At 40.1% G+C, this 27,020-nt stretch overlaps 1 protein-coding gene across 1 annotated transcript in view; it reads left to right on the plus strand.

Annotated features, from left to right (window-relative positions):
• The first annotated feature begins 3,878 nt into the window (after positions 1–3,878).
• PHLPP1 (PH domain and leucine rich repeat protein phosphatase 1) overlaps positions 3,879–27,020 on the plus strand; it is a 166,696-nt gene continuing 143,554 nt past the window's right edge. Inside the window, exon 1 of the mRNA XM_039319699.1 lies at positions 3,879–5,763. Within this exon, the coding sequence (XP_039175633.1) occupies positions 4,188–5,763 (1,576 nt within the window). The 5' untranslated portion in view covers positions 3,879–4,187. The remainder of the gene's footprint in view (positions 5,764–27,020) is intronic.

Below are 27,020 nucleotides of genomic sequence, written 5' to 3' on the forward strand. Positions count from 1 at the left end.
ATCCCTGATGTACTTTGCACGAACTGGATGTGGGTGAAGAAGACATAACCAGAGACCAGGCTGGGTCCACCCTCCATGGCAAATCGGTGGGTTTTGTTCTTTAGTTTCAAGTGGAATGATTGGTAGAATATAACTAGCATTGGCTTTTGGGAAACAAAGCTGCCTCTCTTGTAATTTGGAATTTTCTGGGTTTAGATGACATATTAGGGCTGTTACAGATGGGGTTGAGCACACTGTGTGAATATAGCCACAGACTCCACCAATCTGATGGAACTGTTACCATACATGGAACTGAAAAAACATACTAGGAGATACATTATCTGAGCAGGCATTGTTAGGACTTATTACACCCAGCAAATCTCTATCTTTCTGAGATAACCTTTATTTACTAAACAAATTGCTATTCCTTGTATGAAGAGAAAGTCTCAAACTGAAAATTTGAAACCCCATTATATGCTAAGAAATGTGAACCGCGTTACACATATTACTTAATTCCCAGCTTCATTGATTTAAAAGTGACTCGCACTGATTAATGAACTGCAGCTTTAAATTAGTAACTGCTGATTAAAGCTTTCCACTCTAATAGTTAAAACAGAAAAATGGAAGGGGTGATAGTAAAATCTTTTTCTTCTTGTTTCTCCCTTTGGCAAAAAAAAAAAAAAAAAAAACTGAGTTGCCTGTGATTTACATGGCATTGCTCCTGCTTATACAACTGAGTGCATTGAGATTTGCAGCCAGCCTTTGCATTAAGTCAGCCGGTCATGTTTTGCTGACTGAAAACATATTTAGAATGCTTGTTGGAGGAAAAGTTATTGTCTGTCTCCAACCAATGATAATGTTTGGAGCTTCTTGCCAACATCGTTCACTTTAGGACAGAATGTAGCATTTCTGAACAAGCATTTGGCACAAGGTTTCATTGCAGCCTTTACAGAATGAGAGCCTGTAGGAGGAAAGACGCACAGCCACAGGCAAAAGCTGCAGTTATTAATCAATCACAAAGAGCAAGCTCTTTAGGCTTCCTCTGTAGGAAGAGATGAACAATTCTTCTCTGCTTCAAGATGCATGTTTGGCAAATTAATCAGTGGTACCTGGGTCAAAACAAAGCACAAGGAATAAGAAGAGGCTATAGTATGGAACCAGTTCTGCATTTAACATGAATTTTATGCATATGCTGATATTTGCTGGTATTTTGTTATGATTATTTTTTTTCACGACCTGACATCATGAATATTATTCAGTGGAATCAATATTCCAGCATTGGCTGTTGTTTTCTTATCTTATGGCTGCAATTATTACTTGGTCCATATATCTTTTTTGTTGTTTTAACCATGGCAGATTCTATCCTGCAGGGTTGGTGCACTCCGAGTTTCTTCAGTTGAAAACAACGGCATCTATACAGACCCCAGAAATGTGCCTCCTCTGTAGCAACACCTGCTCTGGAACAAAGTTCTTTCTGAGATCTGGATGATTCCCACTCTGCTGTTGTTTAGGAGAGCTGGGAAGATCTGGCTGTTCACCCAGGCCTTGGTGAGGGTGAGTGAGACCCTCTCATGCCGTTAAACTTGCCATCTTTTATCTTTATCTTTTATTGATTTCATGTAATTTGATTGTTGTGAACGCCCAGAGTCATTGAGGGTCAGTTTAAATAATAATATTGTCACCCAGTCTAAACATCTGGCTATGTGTCCAACAATAACAATAGAAATATCAGAAGCTTTGTGCAAAGATGAGTAGCACAATGGAAGACACAGTTGCTGATCAATGATGATAGGTTAATATCAGGAGAGGAATCTTTCAAGGAGACTCATTTTCACCACTATTGTTTGTCACTGCATTGATTCCTCTGTCAATAATACTGAACAAGTCATGCCATGGTTATCAAACATCAAAAACATCTAGCTATCTTATCTCTTTTACACGATCTGAAGCTGTATGGAAATAGAATTGCTGCTCAATGCTATCCTTATATACAGCCAAGATACTGCAATGGAATTTGGACTAGACAAATATGCCACCCCCACCATCAACAGGGAAAAAGTAGTGAAAACTGAAGAAATAAAGATGCATCATGGAAGTAATATCAAGTGTCTGAATGAAGATGATCACAACAAAATACCTGGGCACCTTTCAAATGACAATATCAAGCACAAACTGAAGTCAAGAAGGTTAGTACTGTAGTGACTACATCATGAGAGTGAAGAAGATGCTAGTTAGTGGAGGAAATACCATCAAGATAATTAACACCTGGGCAATTCCAGTCATTAGATACCTAGCTGGCATAGTATGGAAGAATATCTGAAGGACAATAAGGAAGATGCACTGAAACTAGAACATCATTTGGTCTTCTTGCCTAATTCTGTTTGCACAAGACCAAGCCTTAAGAACAAATGCGTACAAAGCCAGAATTGAGCAGATAGCAACAGGCAGCAACTTCTACAAAGAAGCTGAAGAAATCATGGTATAGAAACTACTTGGGTAGTTGCTGCGAGAGGATCACACAGACTGACAATGGCATGACAAAGTATAATAATGGTGTATTGGAAGAGCTGCAAGAAATATCATTTGCCTGGAAGCAAGAAATAGCGAGAGCTCAAAATAGACAAAGTAATAGAAAATAAATATACTAAAGTGCTCTGGAACTTTATAATTCAAACGCCTGCCACATAATACTCCAGACTTAACAACTGTTGATAAGAAAGAGTGAAAAAAGGAGATAATGGACATTACAGTAATAGGTGCCTTAGGTGCTATTACAAAACAACTGGTGCACTACTTGGACACCATTAGCATTAACAAGGAAAAATTTGATAAATGGAGAAAAATGCAGATAGGGGATCAGACCTATAGGTTCCTTATGTATGGTGTAAAGGTAGCTATCAACTTTGGGCAGAAGTGGCCACTACTAACTATATGTAAGGTAAAAAAACAACAACATATTTTGTAGTGTATGTTGAAGTTTTCAGCTGTAAGCTCATCTCCAAATGGAGAGAAAATATTTTGGAAAAGTCTAAGGAACTGCTGTTGGATTGCCTTTATATTCTTGGGTGAGATGGGTCAGTCATCTGACTCAGAATGGCAACTTCCTATATTTCTACAGGTATGAATCATTGTTCTGGCTTGGATAAACTTCCTGACTGAATAAAGCCAGAGCAATTAATCATATAATCACAGAGATACAGTGGTCAGACTCCTGCCTGCTCATTTGCTTTGGATGCATGAATTTTAATTTTTTTGCAGTCTAGTCTGTCAGTTTGGGAAATTTCCCCAAATTTTCATGTCTCAAACAGAAATGAATCAAACTGCAATAAAACATCCTCTGCATAAGTAGTGAATTCGATGTTTGCTGATGAAGTGCAGTATCATAAGTATCTGGACATTGAGAACAAATATTCTCTTATTCTTTGCAAATAATATACGTACAAATGTTTGTATCTGTGAAAGCCACAACAATTGTGGAATTATATATAAAGATCAAGGGCAAATAGGGATAAAGAAAGATAAAAGACAACTGAAACAACCACACCACACGTGAGATACCACAAGCCAAGAAAAGAATGAGCAACTAAAGGAGGAAGGAAACCTGGGAGTTGCCTTTTCTCTCCCGCCCAATGAAAAGAGCGCGACGGCTGAAGGGACATGTAGTCAACATTGGGAGATCTCGGGAAGCAGAGCTGAGCTTCAGAACTACGCTTCCCAGCAACCTTTTCATAGGTCGATTTTTCCCACCGTTCATCTTGGGCGCAAATTATCACGTTTTGTTTATCGCTGGAGCCCCGCCCTTTCCTAACTCACGAGGGATGTCGTCACTCCTCATGAATATTAAGAAGGCGCTCGAATGGCGTTGCTCGTTAGGTAGAGCGAGGGAGGCGAACAGAAAATTACACCCTTCGTAAGAGGCCTGCTTTAATATTCATGAGGAGCCTGAGGAGGAGAGGAGAGGAGAGGCCACGCCGGGTGGGAGGGAGGAAAGAGGCGGTGGCGGCGGCTGCTGCTGCTGCTGCTGCTGCTGCCGCCTGCTGATCCTGTTTCTTCGCCAGTCCCTAATGGCGCTCGCGACAACGGCAGCAGCTGCGCGGCGGCAAGGCTGAGCCGAATGGAACGTTAAGACACCGACGGAATGTTCACTGTTGCTACATAATCCCGCGCCCCCTCCCCCTTCGGAACGCGGCTCGCCCGGGCGTTCTACAATGGAACCTGCGCAGCAACCACAGCTTGGAAGCAGAGAAACGCCGGCCCCGATGATCGGCAAGGGGGAGCGGCCGAGCAACTCGGGCCAGGCAGCCCCCGGCATCGAGAACGGCAATGGCATAGGAGGACCCAGCCCGTTGGAAGGTGGCAAAGGAACAGCCGCCGCCGCAGGAGCCGCGAGAACAGGGGTAGTCGGCGGCCACCATCGGCGAAGGAAACGAGGGGCCGCGGCCACCGGCTGCAGTGCTTCGTTGGCGCTAGCGGCCAACGGGACTCAAGCGGCGGCGGCGCCGGCTATTCCCAGCAGCGGCGCCAACTCCCTCCTGTTGCGGAGAGGCAGACTGAAGAGGAATCTCTCGGCGGCTTCTTCCCCCGCCGCTCCGATCGCCGCTGCCACCGCGCTGGGGACCCGCAGCTTAGATCGGAAGACCCTGCTTTTGCTGCCCAAGCCGCCCCGGCAGCTTCAGCCTCTCCAAGCCCCAGAGCGAGACTGGGTGCGGCGGGACCTACAGCGAGGATGCGTCCATGTCTATTATTACTATCACCAGCAGCAGCAGCAACAGCGGGGTAGCGGCGGCGGCAGCTGCTCTCTGCTCCCCGTGCTTTGCAACCTGGAGACCACGGCTGCTGAAGTGGCGCTTCGGTTGCTGCAGCTCGGACACCGGGGAGGAGGGAGTAGTAGCGCTGTCCGGGTTTGGGGGAAGGCGGCAGCCATGGCCGAGGCTCCGCTGCCCCCTAAAGAAGAGGAGGCAGCAGATGATTTGCTCCTACAACCATCAGCTTCTCTTGGCGGGAAAGAAGAGGCGCTGCCCGAGCCCGTGGAGGCTCCGACTTCTCCAGCGGGAAGTTTAACCCCGATCCCAGTCGGGAGAAGGCCCCGAAGCCGTCGAGGGGCCCCGAACGGCTTGGGAGCTGGAGAGGCGGCGGTTGTTCGGCCCAGGCGCCTGGCTCTCAGTGGAGGAGAGAGCGGCCTGGCGAGTGGGCAGCCCAGCCTTTCCCCCTCCGACTGCAGCCCCGGACGGGCCTTTCCGCCGCCCCGTACCGAACTCTACCTGTCCGGCCCTCCGCTCTCTTGCCCGTCCCTCTTGGGAGGGTCGGATACCGAGAGCTTCAGCCCCAGCGCCGAGAGCGCCTCCGACCGCCTGGATCCTTATAGCGGGGGCGGGGGCTCTTCGTCGTCTTCGGAAGAATCGGAAGCGGATCTTGCGCCTCCAGCCGCGGCGAAGGAAGAAGGAGCAGGATCGGGGCCTGGAAGGAGCCAGCCACGCCGGCCAGGCGATCCGCTTTCGGTGCACAGTCCGGAATCCCGACTAGGGAGAGCTTCGGGGGACTCCCCGGGCAAGGGGAAGGCTTTGCGGAGAAGTTCCTCTCCTGCTGGGGAAGCCGCCTCTCCGCAGCAGCCTCCGGCCTTGTATGTCCAGCTCCACGGAGAGACCGCCCGCAGGCTGGAATCGCACGAGAAGCCCCTGCAGATTCAAAACGACTACCTCTCGCAGCTGGGCTTCCGGGACCTGTGGCGGGTGCAGGAGGAGGGCATGGACTCGGAGACCGGCTGCCTCATCCGTTTCTATGCAGGTGGGTGAGAAATGAATGGGAGGCGTGTTTTGTGCTCAGAGGAGCGTGTGAATCATCCGTTACCTTTCCGCTTTCTGGGTTTAACAAAGTGAGGGGATCGCTCTTTCTCTTCGGAAGAGACGGGGTGGGAAAACGAGGCGATAGGTTTGCTCACGTATTCTGGCGTGGCTTTAGTATAGGATAGTTAACCTACGAGCATTTTAATGGAGAAAATAATACCACTAGTCGGTGAGGTGGGAAAATCGGGGTTTAGCGGGTGGGGACTCTAGGGGGAAAGATGTGATCGCCTTCCGCGATGCAAGTAGTGGATCCCTGTGGCTTTATCTTTTTCCGTGTTTCTTGTATCGTGGAGTTTTGGAAGACTTCCAAGAATGGATCAGAAATGTCCTGAGTTCTGATCCCTTTTGTCTACATTTTCCAGTCTGTTTATAATTAAGTTAGAAATGTGAGCAGGGAAAGGTTCTGAAGAAAGAATGAGTGCAGAAGATGTGTTAGAAAAGAGAACCTCCTGATTGGCTTTTGGAACTTGCTGTGTACTCTGTAATTTCTTCAGACACTCATGGACAAGGAAGGAGAGAAGGTTGTCTGAAGAAACTTGTGTGTCAGGCTCCTGGAAGGGTTCTACTGTCTGCAGATATTCTTTCTCTCACCTCCCCCGCCCCCTCCAAATTTGCAATAAGAGAAGCAGGTCAGAAAAGTTACTACTTCACCTTTAGGAGAGAAAGCATCAGCCACTACCTGTTTATTGAGGCACCTGAGAGGAAATTAGGGAATGCTGTTTCAAGGCATTTGCAACTCCTTTCATCAGGCAAAAGAAGAATATATGCATATGTGAAAGATTAAATTTTCTGTTTTCTAGATGGAACTAATTCTCATTTTCAAAATGCTGTTTGTTGGTTTGTAAAAGCGTTCTGGGGCAAAATAAAAATACAGGTATAGGGATCTAAAAAAATCTGAGGGTTGTCAGAAACAGCTGAGATATAATAACCTATGGCTTAATTGCCTGAACAAGCTTTGTTTACAATCTAAAGTCAAATCTGCCTGGTGCAGTTTAGATTCATTGAATCTGGGAATGAATTTCTGTTTCCTCATGGGTGAAAATCACTACATATTAAAAATGGAAAGGCAAAGCATCAGTTTTCTGATATTCAATTTCACTTTAATTTCTTAAGGTCCATAATGCTGAATGCAGCCTGCCAGTTGACTCTTTTGTTTTATCCTGGCAATTCTTGATCATCATCTTAACTTAAAATATTTTTTTTTAGCTCTAGGTTGAGAGCTAAATATATATTGTTTATGATATTGTTTATGGTCATTGACCTACTGACTTGATATCTGTTAAGCTGTGCAGCACTTTTTGGATTTGAAATCAAAAAGGTACTTTAAGGTGTTTTCTATATCCTAGGCCAGGGGTAGCCAGCTCGGCTGGCTCAGGAATTCTGGGAGTTGAAGTCCACGAGTCATAAAAGAGCCAAGCTTGCCTACCCCTGGCCTAGGCACACATTCTGTCTGCATTACTTCAGACCAAATACAGGTAGTCCTCGACTTACGACTTACGACAATTGAGGCTAAAATTTCTGTTGCTAAGTGAGACATTTGTTAAATGTTTTGCCCTATTTTACGACTTTTCTTGCCACAGTTGTTAAATGAATCACTGCAGTGGTTGAATTAGTAACACTGTTGTTAAATGAATTTGGCTTCTCCATTGACTTTGCTTGTCAGAAGGTCGCCAAAGGTAATCACATGTCCCCAGGACACTGCAACTGCCATAAACATGAGTCGGTTGCAAAGCGTCTGACTTTTGATCACAGGACCATGTGGATGCTGCAACGGTTTTAAGTGTGAAAAATGGTCATAAGTTACTTTTTTCAGTGCCATTGTAACTTTGAACGATCACTAAACAGACTGTTGTAAGTTGAGGACTACCTGTATGCCTTTTCCTGGGATTTTGCCTTTTTGCTTTGAAATCCAAAGAACTGCACATCTATTTGCAAATGGATTCACCCAGTAAGCTAATCAGGTGTATAGCTTACAATGTTGCATGAATTCAGGTGTTATGGTTTGCTAATGTTTATAGTTAGCAAGTTGTCTGAAGTTAGACAACTATTGTTATTAAAAATTATGGTTAAGCCAGCCATAAGCCAGCATTGTAAGAGCTTAGCTTTTTGGGGTTGATTGAACAAAGGAAAGTAATGAAGAGATTTTTAATTCCAGATTTCCATCTTAGTTGTATGAACTAATTGATAGGATCTTTGAAATCCAAGTAGCTTTTTCTTGAATATTGCTTCTTCCTTTTTAAAAAGCAGTTATAAGTAAAGTACAGATAGTCCTTGACTTATGACCGCAAATGAGACTACATATTCGGTTACTAAGCAGATAGTTATTAAATGAGTCACACCCAATTGTATGATATTTTTTGCCATGGTTAAATTAAATTACTTCAATTGTTAAGCAAATCCAGCTTCCCCTATTGACTTTGCCTGTCAGGAGTTAGCTGGGGAAGTCACAAATAGTGGTCACATGACTTGGATACCAAGCTCCCGATTTTTGATCATGTGACTTTATGGATGCTGCAATGGTGGTAAGTATGAGGGCTAATTCTGAGTTGCTTTTTTTTGTTGTAACTTCAAATGGTCACTAAACAAATGGTGATTAAGTTGAGGGCTACCTGTATTTGGGCATTCTTTGAAAAAGTTGCAGCAGTTGAAATATTTTGATAATGAGACAGCCTTTTCCAACTGGGTGTCCTTCAGAAGTTTAATTATGGTAGTTGAACATGATGAGGGTTGGAGAAGATTGCTTGATTGTCCAACATTTAACAGTTGATGATAGTGTTGGAATTAATTTCCTCAAAATGATCATTATGAAGTTCTGTTTCAGAGAATTGAACACGTCCTCTTGGGTGACTTTGGTGGAAAACATCTGTTTATAAATCTTGTATGCAATATTAATATTGAGGCCTGATATACAGTCTCTGGAGGCATTTGGAGTGTTCCAAATAATTTTATGTAACTTCGTTTGTTATGATATAAAGTTAAGCTGCTGCTTGTAGTTGCAGTCTTTTTTTCTCCAGTTAGTTGATATTACATGTTTGGATCATTTGTGAGCGATTGCTTTGTTTAATGCTTTTTTATTTGTTTAGAGGGTAATAAATGAAAAATTAATTGGAAGGAGTGGAAAGTTAAGACAGATATGCAAAAAATATATATAAATAGAATGAATACAAATACGCTTCATTTATTAAGATCCACAGTAGAACTTATGGAACTTTGGATGCAGGTGATTTTATCTGACATGAATATTATCTTTGAAGCACTATACAAACACTAATTTGACAAGCTGTGCTATCTACATTTTTTTTCTATGTACAGCTTAAAGCTTTAGATGTCCTGTCTTCTTTAAGTCAAGCTTCCCCTTGTATAGTTGTGATGTTTCAAACTGGCTCATTTAAATCTTGCTTAAAATATCTGCCTCTCAAGAGCTTGAGCATACATTTATTTTTACACTGTACTTGCCTTTTTGTAGCTGCAAGCATTGATTTTAAAGCTGTGGCAAGAAGTAATTCACTTGATTAAATGTGATTCCTGAGGGCATGTGGGGAGAAGAAAGGAGAATAATCTAGGCCTTGCAATAGAAGGAAAATGTGTGCTGAAGCCTTGCAAGATCAATTCTGTTTTCAACCTGACCTGCTTTCTTTATTGGAGTCATCTGTGGAATGCTTGTTCCCACAACAGAATTGTTGAGAAAGCAAGTTATTTTGTTTGAGATGACTTTGTTTGTTCTTTTAGCAGCAATGATCCCAAGAGGAAATAGAAGATTCAGACCTGAAGGAAGCATGTTGAGAGGTGCTTGGAAGAAATAATTGACACAAGCTGTCCTGGAAATGCTTACCTTCCGATTAAAAGTCTCACTGAATAACGTGAGAAATATTTTGGAATAAATCTTAGGGCTTTGATGTGCAATGCAGGCAGATAAGAATGATGGGCAGATTTAGAGGACCGTTTTAATAAGTTATGTCTTCTTTTTGGGATGTCCTCTGCTTCAGGTTCAGTCTCCAAAGTACGCTTTGATGTGTTTGGTAGTATGAATGTAGCATCTATTTGCAATACTTTAAAGAAGCCATGTCTTTTCCTAAGATCTTGTGGTAGTTGCTGCAACAGGTGCTTCGATGGGCTCTGAAGCATTTTTGGGAGACAAGACCTGAAAGTGCATAGCTTGAATTTCAGTATAATTTCTTGGTAAGCTAATAATCAGTACAAGTAGTTCTTGACTTAAAACCACAGTTGGTACCCGAATCTTGATCATAGAGTGAAGCTATTGTTAAGTAACATGCCCATGGCCCACTTCGCTCAATGACTGAAATCCTGCCTCTCCCAATTGTGGTCTTAAGCAATCTGCAGGGATACCTGGGGGGGGGGGCTGAGAAGTCTGGTATCCACTGGAGCAGAGAAACCTGCCATGACCAGAAGGCCTGGTCCCTCTCCCTGCCCCACCATGCTCAGAAAGCCCAGTCCCTCTCCCCATCCTTCCATAGGCAGGTCCACTTACCTTTGCCTTTTTCTGCACCTGCTGAAAGAAAGGCAGCTGAACTCTGCTATCGAAGATGATTGAGGTGAAGGTTGAAGAGGCTCTTTCCTTTCCAGAAAGGTAGCAAAGGCAGTTTGTTTTTAAGAATGATCATTTTCACTAGCAGATAGTTTCCCCCCTCCCCCAGTGCTTTCAGAATAAGGCCAATGTAATTGGCCCCGGGAGTGGAGGTGGGGGAGGGACTCAGGTCTCCCAGGCATGGTGAGGTGGGGGAGTCCTGCCCTAGAGTCTTTGGCAGCCTTGGACCAGGTGGGCAGCTGAGATGGGGGGAGAGAAGTGGGTGGGTTGGTGTTGCAGCACCCACATGGACATAAGGATGGGCATGCTGCCAAGTGCCTGAATTTTGCTAATTTGACTGTGGGGATGTTGCAACAGCTGTAACTTCAGGCAGGGGCCGTAACTCCCTTGGTTCAACACCATCATCATTTCACATGGCGAGTGTAAAAGAACAGTCATAAGTTGAGGACTACTTGTATTGCCCTGCAAAATGGTGTGAACAAGCTTCCTGCTCTCTTACTTTCTTCAATTTCTCAAGGGCAGACATGTGACTTAAATATGTGTTTGCCAGAGTGATAACTGTTGATCATCTTATTAAACACCTATATGAAAATTGTAACGAATTGTCTTGGCATATTGTCAGCTGTGTTCAGCTATTGTTTACCTCCCAGTTATGAAAGTACTTGCTAATTTTGTGGAGTTAGCTGCAGAACCAAAACATGCTGTACTTTTGACGAATTGACAATCCTCCCCCACCATTGAAACCTTATCTACATTTTAAAAAAAGTTATCCCCCCCCCAAAAAAAAACCTGACCAAAAAGTTAAATTGATGCAGGGCCTCCCAGATGTTGCTAAACCAAAAGGCATGGGTGATGTCTATCCCAGAGATTGCTGAATTGCAACTCCCTATAAGTTCTAGCCAGTAGAATTGTTTTCCCATTTCTAGTAAAAAAAAAAAAAATCTCCATCCTTCCGTAATAGGATGTTTTTGATGATGGAGTGACCTTTGAGAAATGTTGCCCTGTTTCAACTTTAGTTTCGGAAGTGACAGTTACTACCCCTTGTGTTTGTACCCGTGCCCTGAGGTTTGCATATTTTGAACTTATCCCATCTATGTGGATTAACTTCAAAGGATTTTCACTGAATTCATGTTGGCCTACTTCTTAGGTATTTGGTTAGGATTGCAACCATATATTAATATAATACCTCGAGACACATACCAAAAAGCAATTGAGTTCTATTGTCTCTAACCAGTTTTGTCCAGTTTTACTTTGCTTGGGCTGTTAGTCCTATCTGTTAAGAACTAAAAGAGTGCCACCCTGCTGATCCTTTTGCCTTTCATTATTGAACCTCAATTGCTCGTTACTTAAATTTTGTAATAGCTCTCCTCTTGGCGATGGTGGTATTGATATACCTCGGAGCATTCTGTGCAATTAAACTATCCATCTGTTCAACTCGGAACACTAGACGTTTGATACAATCTGTTGGTGATACGCAGCCACACGAAAGCCCTCAGAACAGTATAAAAAAGAACTCAGAGCTCTTATCCAAACACTTCCCACCAGCTTTGTGCTTGCTTTTGTTTACTGAATAGTGTTCTCTTATCAATTCAAAGGCTACCTCGAAAATCTTCCTTGTATTCTATTCCCCCCCCCCCTACAAGTAATGTAAATGAAGTTTAGCTTTGAAACATAGCTACCTGGAAGTGCTTTGTTTTCAAAGAGCCTTTCATGTAATATTTGGAGATGCACAGTACTTGGACATAGCATGAAGGACCTTTTGTGATCAGTGGACAATGGACCTGATAGGAAAAGATTAACTAACTCTGTATCTGAAGACTTGTGTGAAATCATTGATGGCTCACTCTCTTCCTGCTATGAACCCATTGTGTAAAGGAATGCAGGTGTAGTTAATGTCTTGCTACCTCTGTCGAAGGAAATTATGTTTCATCTTTGGGCATCTGAGGTTGGAGACTCAAGATGTCTCCAAGATGCTTTCTTGTTCCTTCGGCTCCTCTCTTGGTCTAGGAGTGAACAGTTGAATAGGAGTGGTCTTCCGAAAGGAGCAGTAGCTCTATCCCCTGCTATAGTTTTGGATTATATTTCTGCTTTGAAAAAAGTATTTGGGGGATCAGTTAGGGGACTGCATCTTTTGTTCCTTGTGCAAGTAATAGGGACTCTCTGATGTAATCCTTTCTCTGGTCTCCTAGCTGCAGTGCTGGCTATCAGGAGGCCAGTTCAGCTATCCCTGGACTTTTTCTTAGAGGTCAACCCCTTCCAACATTTCTCCACATCCAGTAACATTTGATTTCTCTGCTGTCATCCTTCTGATGGGAGTATAAGATATTGTCTCTGGTCCACTAAAGCTGCTACCCTGGCTTTAATTTGTGGGTTTTTCTTGGCTACAGTCTTCTGCCAACACATGGATTAGTTGATATGCAACTGCTGTTATTTTAAACCTTTTTTTTCCCTTTGGCTCATCAAAATGGAGCCACCAGAAAGTTATTTTTTTCTAGAAGACAGGGTATAAGATTGAAAACATTTTAAATCACGTTTGAAGAGTTTGGGATAGTGAAGGTATTCCTTTCCTTTCAACTCTGGTTTTGACGGCAGAGAATGTATCTGTTCTTTTCATTCTAGGTTACAGAGCTAGAAGCACTCTGTTTTGTTAGTCAGCAACAATGGTTTAATGTTCTGGAATGTTTCACTGAGATTTGTCAGTTTTTAACTAGCTATATATTGTATGGAATTTTTACCATGTCCTAAACATGGATCAGTTGCCAAACGTCTGACTTTTGATCACAGGACCCTGCAGATGCTGCAACTGTTGTAAGTATGAAAAACGGTCATAAGTCACTTTTCTCAGTGCTGTTGTAACTTTGAATGGTCATTAAACAAACTGCTGTAAGTCAAGGACTACCTGTATGGCTTTTCCTGGGATCTTGCCTTTTTGCCTTGAAAATTAAAGGACTGCACATCTATAGTATTTGAAATGGATTCACCCAGTAAGGTAATCATGTGTATATAGCTCACAATGTTGCATGAATTAAGGTGATGGTTTGCTAATATTTATAGTTAGTTAAAACTATAGTTATATATAGTTACTGTCTGAACTTAGACAGCTATTGTTACTAAAAAGTATGGTTAAGACAACCATAAGTCTTTTTACTAGCTATATATTGTGTGAAATTTTTATCATGTCCTAAAGCAGCGGTTCTCAACCTTTTTATATGGCGACCCCCGGTCACACGGATACGACGCGCATGCGCGGTGCCGCCCCCTGAGGGGGAAAAATGGCGGATCGCGTTGTTTGACGACCCCCGTAAAATGGTCGTTCGACCCCAAATGGGGTCGCGACCCATAGGTTGAGAACCGCTGTCCTAAAGAGAGAAGCGTGTGTATACATTGTGATCCAGTTTAGAATATCAACCAAATCTTAAGTCTCACTTTTGTCCCATCTATCATCTCCAGGTATTAGGTACCACAACTTAAATCATCTCTAAAGTCAACTTTCTAACTAGCGGGTAGATTACACACAGCTGATTGGAATCCAGTAAAAATCAGAGGGCGCTTGGCTTCATGTTCTTCAGTTAAAAAAAAAGATATGAACCAAGCACGTATGTAAATCTCACAAAGGGTAAGGTCCTAGTTTTTGTGCTATGTCATAACTGTGAATTGTGTAAAATTATAAGGAGCTGTGGTGTAGGCTTCCCAAGCATAGTTTGCCTGTGTACACTTTCTGCCCTTCATTTTCCCGCTGATTTCAGCTATGGATTTGTTTTGCTTATGTGTCCAGATTCATTATTTGATATTGTGTGTGACGACCCTTCTAATCTCTTGCTGCTGTAATCCTGCTAGAATTGGCCACATAGTGTGTATCATTTTTACTTGGAAGGCTGGCAGACAGTGTGTATGAATGCCACTGCTAATCAGCACAGGACCTTTTGGAAAAGAAGAGTGTGTTTGTATTTTGGTTAGCCATTTCATTATATACTGCTGGCATGGCTCCATGTCAAGAGCTTATTGTTGAAATGAAAGGTTATCTATCCTTGTTGTGAACAATTAAAGAGAATAACCTGTTATTTGCGAGCAGAAGCTACAATCTTGGAGGTTCAAAAGTGGTGCTTCATATTCATACTTGCTTATATTACTGGAGATAATATGTAATTGGCATGACTAGTAGTTGTGTAGCCATGGATGGTGTTATCCATAGTGCCCCTTTAGGATGGTAGAAGTTTTCAGCCATCATTACAATATATTGTTCAAAATTCCATTATTTTAATGACATGCTATATGAAGAAGTAGTTCCTTTATTCTGATCCTTTCACCATTCAACTTTGTTGGTGACTCCAGGATCTAATCCGGGTATTATATGAGAAGACAAAAACTTAATTTATTTGTCTTGAACCTATGTACCAGTTGTCTTTCTAATACAAATAGGATTCCTTAGTACTCTTTATCTTCCCGAACAATCCTAAGGATGCTGAGAATTGGAAGTTCATCAATTTCTGGAGTGCTATAGTTGCATTCGCTTGTTGTAAAGAAAGTGAGCGAGTTTCTGAGGACATAATCCAGTCCACTTTCAGCTAGATATCCTATGCTCCAAATTAGCTTTCTTACATATATAATTTGATTTGACTTTGCTGTTGTTGCTTGTAGAAAATCTCCAGTGTGTGGAAGTCATGAGTGTTCTCAGGTACATATGGATAATTGTTGGTCAAAACTTTGAAATGTTGTGGAACATTTGTGTGGAATCTTTTGGTGGTGATGGTGGCAGAACTGGGATTAAATGTTACTAAGGGAGGGATTGAAACCAGTGTTGAGAGTAGAGTTGATAAATTTTTATTTCTAAAGTTAAAATACAAAATCCGAAAATAAAAAAAAACAAAGACAAAAAAAGAGAAAGCTTTGGAAATAAATAAAAATTTATCAATGAGAGTAGAGTGATCACACATAAAGTTAGCTTTTGAAATTCATCCAAGTAGTACAAACTGCTTATACCTCTGCTTTAATTTATTTTCTATTGTATCTATATAATTAGGCCAAATATAATGGGACTCAAATACAGCTGAATTACTTTGTAGGCAAAACTACATAGAGGTTCATAGTAGTAGTACTTCAGAAAGTTGGTTTGGTCTAGTGGTTAAGGCACTAGGCTAGAAACCCGGAAACTGTGAGTTCTAGTCCCATTTTAGTCATCAAAGCCGCCTGGGTGACTTTGAGCCAATCCCTCACTCTCAGCTCAACTGCCTCACAGGGTTGTTGTGGGCAAAATAGGAAGAGGAAGGAGTATTAGGTATGTTTGCCACCTTGAATTATTTATAAAAATAAAGGCGGGATATAAACACATAAATAAAAACGAATAAATACAGCTAGATGGTTACGATGCCACCTAGGCTATGGAAATTTGATTATTCTTTGGAGGCCTTCTCCTTACGCCCCTCAAGAAATACAAGGGATCACTCGTTTTGTTCAGGATTTAGTTCCTCTAGGATGCCATAGTTGTGCTATAACCTGCTGTTAGGCAGAAACAGCCCCTACGTAGGAAGTGACTAATGACAGCACTGTGTTCATCTTGAAATTTCAGGCGGACATTGGGTAGGTGGAAATTCCAGTTACCACTTCCTTTTCACAAAAGCTTGTGTGATAAGTATAAATGCTGGAGGGTGACAGCATTGTGCAAGCTAATCAGCTCTTTGCTCTGTATATTTGAAAAATATTAGGAATTGAATTTATGACTGAAACCCAAAAATGTGGCTAAAGGCTAATGTCATCAACCTATTTAACCTATTGAAAGTTATCTCTTTTTAATTAAATGTCTAAAAGTGTTTGGCACAGGTTATTTCAATGGTATTTTTAATACCCTTATAAGATAATAGATTAATGTTATTCATTAATCACAGATAGAATGTTACAGAAAAAGGCCAAATTTTATTTATTTATAATATTTATTGGCCATCATAATCACAACTCCGGGGAGTTTTACAAAAACAAAGAGACAATAGAAGATAAAAAGATGGAAAACACCCAAAGCATCTGGAGAAACTGTCTCAATTGAAACCCACACAAAGGGTCTTAATACAAGGCCTGGGGGCACAGCCAAGTCTTGAGGGCTCATTTAAATAAATTCAAGATGGAAGCTATACAAATCTCGAAGAAAATGTTGCAGAGGGCAGAGGGCATTCCAGACAAAGCTACTTTCCTGGGCCTTATCAGCACTGGAATATGGAGCATGCTGTCAGAAAATGTGGGATAGGAGAAACTGTGGGGGTAGGTGGTCCCTAAATAACTTCCAGGTGCTATTTAAGGTAGCTGGTAATCACCTATAGAGCCCTCCATTGCATAAGGCCTGGTTATTTGATTTGTGCCCATTCGATGTAATTGAGCGTCTCCAGGTTCCCTCAGACAAACAATGTCATCTATTGGCAATTGGGCAGTTCGGCTTCTGTGTTGCATTTCCTGCCCTCTGGAACAATATCTCCTGGAGATTGACATGATCCCCACAGTTGCTCCTGAGGACTTTAAAAATGTCACTTTGCTCCCAGATCTGGGCCACAGTAGCCTTCATTAGTTTATTGCTAGGTTGGGGTATGTTTTGTTGTTTCACTCTTCTGGATGTGCCTGTTTTTTTCTATGTATGCCTTGGAAGCTGCCCTGAGTCTTTTGGGTGTCAGCCGATCTGCAAAGTGAATAAATATTCCAGTGGGAACAGGATTTTAGTACGTTAGTCCAAATTCAGCACTCATTATGGGGTTCATTTTATGTATCGCGGGTTTGTTGTAGGCTAGTGAAATAGCAGAAGCCCCGCTATTTATGGGGAATTGTTTTCTTCACAAGCTTGTTATCCATCAAAACTAATCTTATCAAATAAGAGGAAGTAGCTATGTTTAGTAAATACTATGAATGCTCCAACGTAAGATGCATCTAAACTAGAGTAACTCATGACACATAGTTTCTGCCAAGATAACCTATGACTTTCTGACCAGCTTTTCATTATGCAGTTTAAGCTAGTACTATAATTATATTAACCAGCTCCATGTTATTTAAGTTGATTCGCATTTTGCATTGGGAAGAAGTGATGCCATCGTGTATAATATGCTGAATATCTGCTCTTCTCTTTTGTTTAAAATTGGCAGTCTTAACTAGCACAGGTTTAAAGATTGGTTGAGTTTTCCTCTTTGTAATAACTACTGTTTTGTTGCCATAGTGTTTCTATAATGTACAGTAAGCTGTTAACATTGCAACACTATCTTTTCTTTCCTCTTTCTGTCTCTCTCTCTCAAGTCTTTCTTATGGATCTGAAATCAGTGGGGGAATAATAATATGTTTGGATTGAGGGTCATGTTTTTCACTGAGGGCTGCTGTGGCAATAAAGGTTATGCTAAAAGTACTGCAGCTTGTCTGTTTTAGCAGCATGTGACCATGATATTTGCTCATGCAAATTGCAAAGAAATGATGTTTAATTGAACATCTTGCGCTGTTCCCCAAACTGCCTATTTTCAATTTTATGTAATTAAAAGATTTTGGTTGTCTTAAGAGGAAAGGACAAAAGTAGGGGAGGGAATTGTTTGCAAATAGTGTAAATTTCTAAAGATCTACTTCTTTCTCCTAATGTCTTAAACAAGATAGAATGCAATATGTGAGATACAAAATTTGGAGGTGTATTTCACTGGACACTTTTCTTTAGTAGTAATATTTCTGGGAGCTGCTTCCCATTGAAGCATAGCTTTATTGTGTGTGTGTGTGTGTGTGTGTGTGTGTGTGTGTGTGTGTGAGAGAGAGAGAGAGAGAGAGAGAGAGAGAACATTATCTATTATTCCCTGCTGCCCTAGGCTGTGCCATAGATTTTAGTCCATATTTTGAGACAAATGTGTTAAAATTCATGTTGTGGTTGCCTAGTCTCACAAATTCAACTTCTGAAGTGAGGATGTTGTTGAGAGTCACATTCCAAGGATTTCTGATGATTGATGCTTAAGACCTGTGGTAAAATGAGGATACATCTTGTACTTAAAGTGGATTAACATTCATCTTCAAATTTAGTCCACTATAGAAATGAGAGATTAACATGATTTACTGTGGCTGCTGTGTGCTTCTGCATTTATTTATCATAACAGCAGAAAGTATTTCACACATGAAGGTTTACTTGACTAGAGAAATGTTTACCAGGAGATAAGCTTTTCTAACAAAATTGAGAGTGTTGCTACATATGATTAATGCATTAAAACTTCCTTTATGAAACATCACATTAGAATACTATCCCCTCTCAGTCTACGTGCTTCTGATCATGAATGAATTGTTACTGTCAGAGGATATTTTGCAACTATTTACTGATTTCTTATTCTTTAATGACCAATTAGTCTACAGAGATAGAGGTAGGAATAATGTCCTCTTGGATTTGATAGCACTTGTTCATGTGCTAATCCTTGGCAGAATATTTTTATAAATTCCCTAGCAAATAGGACAGGAATAAACCAAAGTTAGCAACTGTTCATTCAAATTTGTTTTGATGAATGAACGGTAACCTTGATAAGTGGTTTTTAAGTTTCCACATCCCACTGATTCCCTGGAGTACAACTGATATCCTGTTCTAGCCAGATGGCTTCAAAATATGTGCTTGGCTGCATGGAAGCCAGCTGGATTAAAATTATAGTTAATGTTTTTTTATATATATAGTGACTACTCAGAGGCCAACCTATGAAACCTGTATGCTTTTTTCCAGCAAAGAAAACATGTGCCATGGAAAATGTTCGTAACAGTAAGTTATATTATGTGGCAGTAAACCACAGTTTGATCTAGGTAACATCATCAGAGTAAGAAAAAGAGCTTTACTGGCTGTCTATATGTAATAGCTTATTTGCCAGTCTTGGCAGGTGTGACTTCATGAATTCTTGATTAAGACATGGTTTCCTCTCTAGACTGCTTATCTGGAATTCTTTTCCTGCTTATCTGAGTAAGGGTCTAGGACAGGGTTCTTCAAACTTGGCTCTTTTATGACTTGTGGACTTCAACTCCCAGAATTCCTTAGCCAGTGTGCCTGGCTGAGGAATTCTGGGAAATTAAGTCCACAAGTCATAAAAGGACCAAGTTTGAAGAGCCCTGGTCTAGGATAATTATTTCCCCTCTTAGGGAATAGTTTATAAATGGGCTTTAGCTGTTAGTTGGTGGCTGATTTGTCTCAGCATCAAGCTTCCAGGAATTCCCTAGCATTTCAGATTTGGCTTGATCTAAAATATTGAGATTTTGTTGTTGTAGCAAGCAATGTCACTTGTACATGTGGAGGGCAATGAACAAAAAGGTGAAACTATCAGGCTTGGATCCCATCCTTCTCTTGTATTTTTCTGAGAATGCCAGGCTCCCCCAACCAGGATTTATGTACTGCCTGACTTTAAATCATTTTCAGTCATTGATTTTCTGATTTCACATGGCTAAATTAGGACTCAACAGGAATCTCAGACACAGACTCAGCTGGGTAAGTATTGCAGTCAAGAATAAAGCTGAGCCAAACAGTTGATATCCCACTGGAAAAGCACAAATGCCTCTTACACACTCAGTGGTTGAAACCGGTAGCCTTTCCTTCTCTCCCTTCCCACAAATTCATGGATTGTGCATGGCATTTCATGGCCTTGAAGAGAGCAATTGCCAAGTGTAAATGCCAGAGAACTGCCGGCTTTGAACTCATATTTTTTTTATAGTCACAGGATTCAGACATCATACTTAGCCCTGGCTTATAATGAACTAGTAGATTGATTAGATTCATATATCACAGTAAGTCAAAATCTATACAAACAGTAATAGCTATGTTTACACAGTATCCTCAGCCAAAGCCACATGAGGGCTTAGCATAAAATGGGCAAACCATGGTCTCCCTTTCAGCTATCCTGGGGCCTCCACAGCACCCCTAATGATGCTCTCATAGCAATCTTCTAGGCAAGAATGTTGTCCAATCTCTTCTTTAAAAATTCCAGTGTTGGAGCATTCACAACTTCTGGAGACAATGTAATTTTTTTTAAAATATATTTTATTGGTTTTATAGTTTTAACAAAAAGTGTTTAAGACACACCGTGGTGTTTGGGTAAACAAAGATTCCAACATAAAATCACACAATTACAGCTCAACTTAATACATTCGCTATCATCTCTCTATTTCCCTCAAGTAACATAGTAAATTTAATATATTTCATTTCTATCCTAAATTTCTATTACTACTAAACCTGTTTATTAAAATTTTAAATCAATTTCAGAATCAGATAGTGTTTTACATCAACATATTATCACTTCAAATACCTCTTGCAAATATATTCAAGTTCTTAATCCCTCTCATCCCTTTTTTATCACCAATCTTATTTATTTCTTCTTCCAATAATAACTAGTTTAGTTAAAAAAACAATATTATCATGTCTTATCAAATCATACACAAACATCTCTTAAGTAATTAAACATTACACATGTATATAGTTATAGTTTTCTTACTTCTAAATCTAAATCATTATCCTTAACCTTTCAGCCAATAAGTCCATTTTTGTTACTTATAGTAGTCTTTGACTTAATTCATTTCCACTCATTAAAGAAACCAAATTCCATCCAATTAATTATCATAGCATATCAAGACGTATTATTATACACAAAAATCTAATTAATTAAACATTTCAAAATTCCAGTCTAAATCAATCTATTATTCCAAGGAATGCATTCTAAGTCTCTATAAAGCCAAGTTTCTTTTTTCACTCCACATTTAACTTTCATGTTTCCATATCAAATTTCCATAAAACAAAAAAGTCATCAAACTAAACACACATAAATATAATTGTAGATTTCTTACTTCTAAATCTAAATCATTATCCTTAAAACAATCCATAGAACCAACATGAGGCAATGTAATTTTTTACATACTGATGTCATTCCTTAAATCTTTAAAACCTTAAAAATGGTATTACTCTGACAATAGTATCACATTATTACCCTTGTCCTCAGTGACTCTCAGAGGCTAGTGGTTCAGTTTTTAAATTACAGGTCTTCACTCCTCTGCAAAAAATATTGCTTATCCCGGCTTAGCATAATGTATCAAACATGACCTTTTTGGAAAGTATTACAAGAGCAATAAAACTTGCCTCTGAAAATTGGAATGGAAGTTCACTACACTGTAGAACAGTGGTTCTCAACCTTTCTAATGCCGCGACCCCATAATACAGTTCCCCATGTTATGGTGACCCCCAACCACTTATACATCACCGAGTGCCAGGGTCGTGGCCAAAGAAAAGGGGAAAAAATGGCGGACAGCCTTGTTTGGCGACCCCCGTGAAATGGTCGTTCAATCCCAAATGGGGTCCCGACCCACAGGTTGAGAACCACTGCTGTAGAAAGTATCCTAGGAGTTTTTTTCTTTTTTCTTTTATTTAAATGATGTTTGTTGTATGGTTATTATAAATATGGCTATTTGTAAGGATTGTTCTCCTGAAGGTGAGATATAAAAATTGTAATAAAAAGGCATTAGGCATTTTACATATTTATTAGATTTATATAGCTGTCCAATTCATTGAATAATTCTGAGCAGCTTACCATTTATAGAGAAATGAAAACAAGTGATTAAAAACAATAAAATGCAATGCAGTAAAATAAACATCTAGAACAGTGTTTCCCAAACTTGACAACGCTGGCTGTGGAATTCTGGGAGTTGAAGTCCACATGCCTTAAAATTGTCAAGTTTGGGAAGCACTGATCTAGAACATTAAGAAGCAATAAGATAATAGAATAATTAATAATAAGGCCAGAATTAAGCAAGGCCAGTCCAGACATGTTATAGTCAAAATCTTTCATTCTACATGGATTCATCCCTTATTCTGGGCCCATGCCTGAGGTAGGTTTTTAAGACTTTCTGGGCCATCAAAACTTCACACACCCCTTAATCTAAAAATGGACACAATTGTCAGAAAAATATAGATTTATGCAAAGGACTGTTGCCTGTTGTTCCAGTGAGAGTTGAAAGTCCAAGAAAATCCTCACATTAGGTTTATTTTTTTGTGTGAGTGTATTCTGTGTGTACAGATCTGTCTGGGGAAGCATAAACCCTTTCCAAGACCCCCAAAAAAGAAAGTGCCCAAAGTCAGGAGATCCGAAAACCCAAAGCCAATTGGTCTTGCTAAGGTTGAGCCAAAGCTTGTTTTCCTGAACTGGATCTAACAGTCTACAGGATTAGGAAAGGACCTGGATTTCACCATTTGGTTGGCCTAGAGCAGGGGTCTTCATACTTGGCCCTTTTATGACTTGTGGACTTCAACTCCCAGAATTCCTCAGCCAGTGTGCCTGGCTGAGGAATTCTGGGAGTTGAAGTCCACAAATCATAAAAGGGCCAAGTTTGAAGACTCGGGCCTAGAGTGAGATGTATAGCAATAGCACTTAGACTTATATACCCCTCCATAGTGCTTTACAGCCCTCTCTAAGTGGTTTACAGAGTCAACATATTGCCCCCAACAATCTGGGTCCTCATTTTATCTACCTCAGAAGAATGGAAGGCTGAGTCAGCCTTGATGATTTTGTAGATACCGGACCCTGTACCAACAGATGACCTCAGCCAGCAGTTTCATTTAGATATTAAGAGTAGAAGGAAAATAGAGTCAGAGAGACTCCACAATGCCTACAGTTAAACCTTCCCTCCCAATTGGAAATGGTCCTAAAGAGAAGAACCAATGCGACACTATAGTTTCCATTCTTAAGCCATGGTATTATTGAAAGTCTCTGATATATCAAGGAAGCTGACATTGGATACACTATCTCCATCCCAATTTTACCAGAGGCCATCTATAATTGCTAGTTAAACTTTTTGTATGTTGGAAAGTACATTCATTAATATATTTTAAGATGATTCCCAGCTTTAGTTTCATGCTTCCCCCCCCCAAAAAAAAACCAAGTGGGAGGAAAATAACCCACATCAAAACTATCAGCTTTTAAAATTTTAGGACTGAGATGGTAGTAACTAGTTCCAACAATTTGTGGTAAGTCTAGGTTTTATGGAAATTTTTCCTTAAATGCTGACCTATTTGGACACAATTAGTATTTAGATCTAACCTTATTGTCTAATTAATAACTTTTGTATATCAAGGTTTGGAAATGAAATTAGATACTGATTAAATATGTTTAAGATGTTGTCGTAAATATCTGCATTTAGACCAGTTCCCCCCAATATGGCACTTCCGTATTGACCACACTGACTGGGAATTATAGTTATTATAGCCTGTCATCTGTGGGCTGATGGGTATCTATGGGCATCAGTAGGGTGGGGAAGGCTGATATAAGGCATTTGTAAATTAATTCTATGTGAATGATACAAAATGAATGACAAAAATAATTGTTAAAAGCGGGAATGTTTGATAATTAAGCTGAATAGCTGCTTTCATAATTCTGATTATAGGTTTCCAATAAGGCATATGATCACTATAGAGACTCAAATTCTGGATTAGAAAGCCTTTGTTCTGATTAATTTGAATGATTTCTGTGTTCTTAAGAAATATTTTCAAATGAGTCAGGTGGTACTACTTTGAAGAAGTCAGGTGGTGCTGATTGATTTACAGACAGATATTCATTTGACTTGACTAACATGGCTATAGGAGCTTGCCTTATGTTGGTAGACTTTTAGCTAGCCTTATATGTTGACTGTAAGAATATGAAATATGTTAACACATAAGCAACAGGATAATTTTTACCTTTTCTTTTTTCAGTATTTACTGTTTTATCATAGAAAATAAAATGGTAAAGCAAACAGAATGAAACACAAGAAAAACATACATTCAACCCTAACAACAAAAAAGAAAAAAGTAGTGTACAAAAAGAGTGATCGATTAAATTTAACCGTTAACATGTAGGATACACCCTGACTGGGTGCTAAAAGAAAAGAAAAAGTAGTAAATTCTCCTCCCCTTTTACACACACACACACACACACACACACACACACACACACACACACACACTTATAGTGAACTAATTTTTACCTTTTCTGAATTGTTAAAATATATTTATTAAAACCATGAGCCAAAGTTGATGTTCGGCCCTACGAACTGGTGCAACATAAATTTTGCCTTTGCCCTACTTTTAACTTTTTTGTTCTCTACAACTCCATGTTCCTGAGGCTTGTTATTGACCTTTGATCCTTTGTCCAGGTTTCCAGTGTAAAAAAATAAAATAAACTATAATAAATATAGAACAATTTAAGATGACTACCTGTTGGTATATGAAGTTAGCACAGATCCTGCAAGCAAACTGTTAAAAGTTGGACCTGAGAATTGGCAAGCGCTGAATGTCAGTGTAATTGCATTGCATTTAGAAAGAGAGACTTTGTATGAGAGGAAAAATATTCTTCTGTAGTAAGTTAGGTTACTCACTGAATCATTTAGAGATTGAGGCTGAAGCTTATGGTCGTACATCAAATACCAAAGTAGCAGAACTCTAAATTTGAGGTAGCTGTAAGGTTGTTGGGGGGCAGCAGGGGGGCAACTATGTTATTTAAGTCTCCTTGAACTGTGATACATACTCAGTACTTTTCAGGAAAGACCAGGGCTACACGTGAAGGTCCAATTAAATTGGTTCATTGCTAAATCTTCTCCAATAACAATTAGCTCCTGCTTGGAACTAGTCCATAGAATTCAAGGGGGATTGGACTTACACAAATTGTGTCTACTTAGGGATTCTAGACTTATCCCTCTTTTAACTCCATCCCTTCTACAGTTGTGTATAGCACTGTTCATGAAAACTTAATGGGCTTCCATAAGAAACTGGGGGAAGGGGTTAATTTGAATACAGCCAATTATCTTATCACTAGAGTGTTGTCTTTGATTTGGACTTTTGGGATGTTGGGATGGGAGGTGGCATGAACAAAGAGACAATTTGTGTTGATTCCCCCCCACTGAAAACCTCATTAGTTGTATAATGTTTTGCTTCTGATTTGGTTTTGAAGGGTGAAGAGACTGTCTGAGTTTAAAATGGGATGTCAGAATTATCCATTATGTAATAGTTGTAGAAATATAGATGCTGCTTGTTTTTAAGTACAGAAGATCTGTTTGACGTACAGGTTGTATCAGTGCTTGTATCTTTCTTCCTTTCTCTGGAAGCCAGAAGATTAAATTTGCCTTATTTAAAGAGGTGTGTGTCTTTGTTAAATTGATGGCAAGTACATTTGGCAGTCTTTCCCAGATACAGCAAATGTGCCAAGAATGGTTTGTATCACTCATCAGAAGAAGGTATAATAATAACGTGTTGGAACTACAACTCCCACAATTTCTAAATGGCCACATTGACTAGAAGGTTTGGGAATTGTAAGCCTGATATCTCCAAAGAAGTTGCGAAAAACTGACCCAGATACATTTTCATAAGCTAAGCATCAGTTTAGCTAGCAGTTACCAAACTAGAATAGTAGAAGATTTGGCAATAAAAATAATGGGAGTGTGACCATCATTTTGGGCGGGGAAAGGACATTTTTGCACAGTCTAAAATAATTACAGCAAAAATTCTGAATCTCTTCTCTAAGCTTCCACAAACCTACATTTAAAAAAAAATTGCAGGAATATGATCACCATGTCATCTCAAGGGAAAGGAAAAGTGGATGTAAAGAAGTCACTGGGCATGCTTGTTCAGCACAGACACTTGGAAAAGGCCTTTTTTTTTCATTTGTATGCTGCCTAATTATATTATCAGATAAAAGACTGAATCCGTTAAATAGCCAAGCTTTTGTGAAGCCTTTGAATTGCTTTTAATTTAGCGGCAGCACTGAAGCTGAATTCGGGGCATTCATAGGCCTGTACTATCTCCTTGATTCATTGCCAGGTCTATTCATGTTGTTCTGAGTGCAGGAAGTTCTCATATTCATTCAGGAGTGGACAAGGAGGAGGATGGGTTGAAGGCTCTTTTTTTTTAAAAAAAATGTTTTTCGTTTGAATGGTGTGTGGGAGTAGTTAGGAAGGAGTGGGTTTTGAAGGGAAAAAAAATAGTGAATCCTTTGGGCCTGTTTACCAACTGGCTCTGTGATTAGATAATGAGAATGTTCACTGTTTTAAGTGAAACTCCTTTAAGGAGGAGGATGAGGCAGGTTTGCCTGGGAAAGCAGAAGTTCAGAAAGCATATCTGTTTACAGAAGCTAGATGAGGGGGGGGGGGGAAGCCCAGCCTGGAAAAGATAGAAATTGAGTCTACTATGTTTTAGAGGCATGGTCTTTTCAAATGATAATTTTCTCTTCCAGGTTCTCATTTCCAAGGGGGGAGGGGGAAATGCAGTTGAAGCGCTCCTCTTCAGTTGCATTTTAGTTTATTTGCATTGAATATAATTTGGGTTGGTGTGAAAGCAAATGTTGGGACTGAAGCCTGAGGAAGTAAAATAGATGGCACTCCTGGGAATTTGTCAGAAGCAAAAGGGAAGAACTGGAGAAGGTTAAAAGATTGCCCATATTTTAATAGAAATGCGTTTGTGACTTGTTGATGGCATTCACATCAAAACAAGAAGCCGCAAAACAGTGCCTCTTACACTGATATACCATACCAAAATGGCAATGAAACATTAAGCCAGCATGTCTTAAAATGACAGTCTGTCAACTGATTTAACTTGATTGATGTAGCAAATTAGACTGTCCTATCTTGATTAAATAATTTTCACCATTTCACCTTCAGCCAAGTTGCTTTGAGACATTATACTT

This window comes from Crotalus tigris, unplaced genomic scaffold (genome assembly GCF_016545835.1).
Source record: "Crotalus tigris isolate CLP2741 ecotype Arizona unplaced genomic scaffold, ASM1654583v1 scf7180000023608.1681014, whole genome shotgun sequence".
Classification (NCBI taxonomy): Eukaryota; Metazoa; Chordata; class Lepidosauria; order Squamata; family Viperidae; genus Crotalus; species Crotalus tigris.